Below are 6,386 nucleotides of genomic sequence, written 5' to 3'. Positions count from 1 at the left end.
TAATCTAGAAATATAATATACATAACACATTATTATACATCTATAATCTAGAAATATAAGATACATAGTACATTATTATACATCTATAATCTAGAAATATAATATACATAACACATTATTATACATCTATAATCTAGAAATATAACATACATAGCACATTATTATACATCTATAATCTAGAAATATAACATACATAACACATTATTATACATCTATAATCTAGAAATATAACATACATAACACATTATTATACATCTATAATCTAGAAATATAAGATACATAGTACATTATTATACATCTATAATCTAGAAATATAAGATACATAGTACATTATTATACATCTATAATCTAGAAATATAACATACATAGCACATTATTATACATCTATAATCTAGAAATATAAGATACATAACACATTATTATACATCTATAATCTAGAAATATAAGATACATAGTACATTATTATACATCTATAATCTAGAAATATAATATACATAGCAAATTATTATACATCTATAATCTAGAAATATAACATACATAGTACATTATTATACATCTATAATCTAGAAATATAACATACATAACACATTATTATACATCTATAATCTAGAAATATAACATACATAACACATTAGTATACATCTATAATCTAGAAATATAATATACATAACACATTATTATACATCTATAATCTAGAAATATAACATACATAGCACATTATTATACATCTATAATCTAGAAATATAACATACATAGTACATTATTATACATCTATAATCTAGAAATATAAGATACATAGTACATTATCATACATCTATAATCTAGAAATATAATATACATAACACATTATTATACATCTATAATCTAGAAATATAATATACATAACACATTATTATACATCTATAATCTAGAAATATAATATACATAACACATTATTATACATCTATAATCTAGAAATATAATATACATAGTACATTATTATACATCTATAATCTAGAAATATAAGATACATAACACATTAGTATACATCTATAATCTAGAAATATAACATACATAACACATTATTATACATCTATAATCTAGAAATATAATATACATAACACATTATTATACATCTATAATCTAGAAATATAATATACATAACACATTAGTATACATCTATAATCTAGAAATATAATATACATAGCACATTATTATACATCTATAATCTAGAAATATAATATACATAGTACATTATTATACATCTATAATCTAGAAATATAATATACATAGTACATTATTATACATCTATAATCTAGAAATATAAGATACATAGTACATTATTATACATCTATAATCTAGAAATATAATATACATAACACATTACTACACATCTATAGTCTAGAAATATAATATACATAAACAAATTAATCAACTTACACTGTCATCTTTACCCCAGATAATTTGTACTGGTGACTGAATACGATGTATATTATCTACTAATGTTGAGGATTTCTCAGCAATACTTCTAAATACTAAAATTATAACAGAAAGTTTTAAGGATATAAACGTGACAAAGATTTTTAATAATCATTTTCACAAAGATAAAAGCTGTAGAAAATTGGGGGAGCCGCAGTGACTGAGTGACTTACACGCTTGATCTCTAACCTGAAGGTCCAATGTTCAATCCCAGCATAGGACACAATTATACCTTCAGTGATGCAGGTTGGAGGGGCTGACATGTAAAAAGCATCTAGTCATTAAGATGGGACAATAAACTGAGGCTACAGGCTATGCACTACAACCTGTGAACATAAAAGATCCCTCGACAGTTGGAAATTGTAAAACTTAAGGTTAATGCTGCTCTCCTGGCAAAGTTAAACTCATTGCATACTCTATGGTGTTGCCGATTGACATTAGCCTTAATTAGATGCAGAAGAATAGGACGTAAAACTCCATTCATTTCATGAGTATAAATTTGGTAATGTTGTTTCAAAGCATGAAATCTGTAATCAGTCTGATTTACTCTGAATATATATTGAATTATTGCCCAGGATGTTGTAAAAATATGTTATAAGGGCATGTGATCTCAGTAGATTCTATAGTTCTAATTGTTGCATTACTGAATGCACAAATCCTTAATTTTAAACCCCAAAATTAAAGAAAACTTACGTTTTAAAAAAAATACATTTCTCTTTTTCCTCATGTCTGCTGCTCCTTGTAAAATCTGAAATATTGTATATAATATAGATATAAAGAATGTGGCCTTACCACGAGAAATATGTCTATCCTGCATCATTTCTAACAAAAATAAAAATATACCTTTTTATACCCTTTGGCCCCAAAATGTTTGTCAGAATGAACCAAATCAATAAATTTTTCATGGGGACAATCCTGTGTGATAATGCATGAAAATAAGAAGGCTGATGACAATATTCTAACATAATTTCCCTTGTTGCACACTTCATGGCACCGTCCATCTTCATTTGATCTATTATATAATAATAACAACCTGTTGAGGTAATGTTTGTGGATAATAATGACTTAAGTTTAACATATTTTGTAGTTCTGATGGTGTTTGAGGTAATAAACCACAAGCTAATATTCCTTCATCTTCTCCCTTCTCATCTACTGAATCTTTTAATTTCTGAACAAAAATACTGGCTGATGGCGTCTGCACTGAAAAAAGAAAAAAAAAACAGTAGCTTTAAATATTTGACCACAATTTAACAACATTAACTTTGGTGATATGCTGAAAGTTCAACTTAGGTCACAAAAAAAACCTTAATCCAAATCCAAAATGATCACTTGTTGTTGCTGATAAATGACTTCGTAATTTTTAGTATTACTTTTTTACAAGATTGAGAATAATGGGTGACAGTGGGAAAAAAAAAATCGCAAAACTTACTTGATGGACAGCAGATTGTTACTTTATGTATTAGATGTGGATATTCTGCAGCAAATAAACCACCAATAGTTCCTCCCATAGATAACCCAACTATATGTAGTTTCTTCTCCATGTCTAGTTTCTTATGCTGTATAAACTACAATCAACATTGACATTTATCACAAACTATAAAATTCAACAAAACCATTCTAGAAAAAATAGCCTGTCAAGCAAGATGACATACACCTTTTATGAAATCTAAGTTGGGTGTGTTCTTCACATATTTGCTCAATTAGTTAAAGTTAAAGATAGGTTTCCTTGTTTTCATGTGTCAAATTTAGCAAACTATTTGATTATCAAATTGGTGTTTCTAATGAAATATCATGAAGTTATTGCATATAATTAAGAGTTTTAACCAATAATAAATGTCTGTACAGTCTGGATAAACAAAAAAAACTTTTTGACCTTTCTTGATCGGTTTTTAAAGGGTTAAGCATGACATTTTATTATTAAGATGTCAGAATTTCATTCTAAAAATGATTTGCTCACCTCATAGAGTTTTTTAACCTGACCATAATAACAGATAGATTCTGTTTCATGAGGATCATCACTTCCACCATGTCCAGGCTGATCCACTGCTATCACATGATAATCACCTGGTATCCTCTTTAAAATATATATTATAGCAATTTAACATCCTACTTTCTGCTTCTAGTGCGTTTATTGAATATGGAAGTTACTGTTTAAAGTCCACCAAATGCGTTGCTATGAAAGATGTAACTGACAAATATTTTTTTGTCTTATTTAAAGAAACCCATTAGGTATGGCCCTGAGGTTACGCAAGCAAAGAATCACATATAAAAAAACGTAACAATAGAAAAACTAACCTGAGCAACTGGAGCCCACATATAATGATCTGCTGAGAAACCATGTATTAATAATATAGTTGGTCTAGATCCAGACGCCTGGCCCTTTTCACCATAACATAATCTTACACCATTAACATCTATAAACTTTCTCTCCATTCCACTCCACCAAACTCGAAATCTTCAATAAAACAAAGCAAAATTTCCCTAGTTACACACTGCACATCCTTATTAGTCAAAACAGATGTAAAAAGGTAAACATTAAAGTGCACCATTTTTGCTGGTAGTAAGATTGACCTTCAATAGCAGTCCACATCAATTTTCAAAATTTGATGTCTTTGATTTATTCACAATTAAATGTAACGGTACCTGTTAATATTTAGTCAGTACTGGTATAAGCACTCCAACCGATATTGCTGATGTTACAACAGCCTAGCCTTTCATTGCAGATGAACATGATGTAGGATTTTCAATCTGAACAATGATCCAAATAGAAATTGAACTATACATGCTAGTAAAGCTAATATCTAAATAGGATGAAACAGTTTTATTACTATAATTAAAAATTACTTACTTCATCCAAGATTCTATAATAAAACAAGGACAGAAGAAATAGATAGCCATTACAACTAGACATATTGCTGTTGATAAAAACATCAATAAAAACTGCACCATATCATTGGTAAACATCTTAATTCTGAAATGTGGAAGAAACCATTCATATTCTGATTATATAGGCTAATAACTAACTTTGAAATAATTTCAGCTTTCCTTCTTGTCCCATGTTGTAGGGACTTCATAATTATGATGTCTTGTAAAAATTTAACTTTTTATTACCTAAACAACGTTACAATGTTAATCAAATTTTTCATAAAGCATTTTCATTCTATTTGACATCATCTCGTACTCTAACCCTAAAAAATTAGGCCTAACATGGCCTGAGGTCAATGAACTGACCTATTAGACTTAAGAGGTCTACTTAACCGTGATCTCATTAACACATATCTTGTAAAATCTAGAATCTAAACTTGATTAAAAAATTTCCGTGTTTGTGTAGGATCAACTTTAAAAATATATTTTAAAGCAAACTATAGTTTTGACAGACCCCCCGCCCCCCTTTCTAATCTCATCAATATCATCGTAGATAGAATTTTTACCTGATTGTTTGGTTTCTGTTGAAGTCGTTCTTCAAAAATATTCACTAAACAACAAACTTTTCATTCAATATTTCACTCAGTTTTACAATCACAATACTTCATATGAACAGTCGAAATTGTATCACTTACTTGAACTTTGTACCCAAATACTACAGCAATATAAACTTCTACCGTTAGATGGCGTTATGGTAGTCATAAACATCCAGTCTTTCAACAGGAAAAACAACAGACATTAAAGATCTGGACAATCGTACGGTGGGGTTCTATTAGGGTTAACTCCGTTACATATGTCATGTAATTAATTACGTAATAATGACTGATTAAGACATGGGGAGAGCGAGATTGGCCAATGAAATCATTGGTCTTCATTTAATAATATCAAAGTTTGGTTGACAGCGTCAACAACAATTATTTATGATAGTGGTTTAGCTGGTTTTGGGCATAAAAACTCGTTCCACAATTCCAATAACGTATAAGTACATAAGCCTAGTTCGACATTATAAAAATCAATTAATGTCTTTATGATACCTAATCCTAATAATCATGTTTGTTATCCCCAAAATAGGATTCCAACCAATTGAAATATCCATGTTACGATAAATTCTGTCCAATCCATAGTTGATTGTCAATTAATCAAGTGAATATTTCAGGATTTCTCATTGCCAATTTTCTGTTAACCTTTTCAGATCCTCGACGACTAGATCATGTGGATTTAATTATGTTCTGATGAATGCATGTTTAGTAAGAATTATTTCATAAAAAATGGCCTTCACCTGTCTAGAGTACTTCATCTTTTTTAACCAATAAACATGAGCTTTAGAAAAAGAAAGAGTTGGCCATTTCTTGCAGTCATGCAGTGTGGAATTAGGCAAATGTCTCCCAGGGAGCACACGAGTGGTTATCAACAAGAAAATGCATAATATATGAAAAATAATAAATGAATTTATCTTTCACATTTAAATATTCAATTCAGGGGCGTTTCCAGGCCAGTCATTTTTGTGAGAGGCTGGCTAGGAATGTACTTGATGTAAATTATCATTCATAAGTCCTCAAGCAGAAACTGATATTTACTATTTAGGTTATCCGACTATTGACAAATATCTTGTTACATGTTATATGATAAAGTTTCCATCAGGTTTATACCAAGGTGACTTACAACCTATACATTGTTTCAATACTTGTATTATAGAAAGTCTTGCAACAATGATATGGAAGTCATACCAAACTTGAAATTTTGTGTAAAAAATATAGGTATTTTTCCATAATTGGTATTAAGCTAGAGATTAACAACCTCACGTATAAATGAGAAGGCAAGCTTTAACAGACGTCTAGTTAGTGCCTTGAGTTCAGTTGTATGCTTTTTCAAAATTAATTCCATGAAATTTTCAATCATTGCACGCCTTAAGATACCACAAAGCTGGTGCAGGAAATATAATAAAACACTTTGTTACATTCTGCAAAATGAAATTTGGGCACTATCATATAGTTTTCAGAACG

At 29.2% G+C, this 6,386-nt stretch overlaps 1 protein-coding gene across 1 annotated transcript in view; it reads right to left on the bottom strand.

Annotated features, from left to right (window-relative positions):
• Nucleotides 1-3,894, bottom strand: part of LOTGIDRAFT_116587 (hypothetical protein) — a gene marked incomplete at both ends in the record, with an annotated part of 28,203 nt that extends 24,309 nt beyond the window's left edge. The window contains 6 exons of the mRNA XM_009055414.1: nucleotides 1,420-1,514; nucleotides 2,152-2,206; nucleotides 2,492-2,658; nucleotides 2,888-3,023; nucleotides 3,416-3,532; nucleotides 3,754-3,894. Of these exons, the coding sequence (XP_009053662.1) occupies nucleotides 1,420-1,514; nucleotides 2,152-2,206; nucleotides 2,492-2,658; nucleotides 2,888-3,023; nucleotides 3,416-3,532; nucleotides 3,754-3,894 (711 nt within the window). The remainder of the gene's footprint in view (nucleotides 1-1,419; nucleotides 1,515-2,151; nucleotides 2,207-2,491; nucleotides 2,659-2,887; nucleotides 3,024-3,415; nucleotides 3,533-3,753) is intronic.
• Nucleotides 3,895-6,386: the final 2,492 nt, after the last annotated feature.

This window comes from Lottia gigantea (assembly GCF_000327385.1).
Source record: "Lottia gigantea unplaced genomic scaffold LOTGIsca_24, whole genome shotgun sequence".
Taxonomy (NCBI): domain Eukaryota; kingdom Metazoa; phylum Mollusca; class Gastropoda; family Lottiidae; genus Lottia; species Lottia gigantea.
Note: the sequence above shows the minus strand (reverse complement) of the source record. Positions and strands in the feature narration are given on the sequence as shown.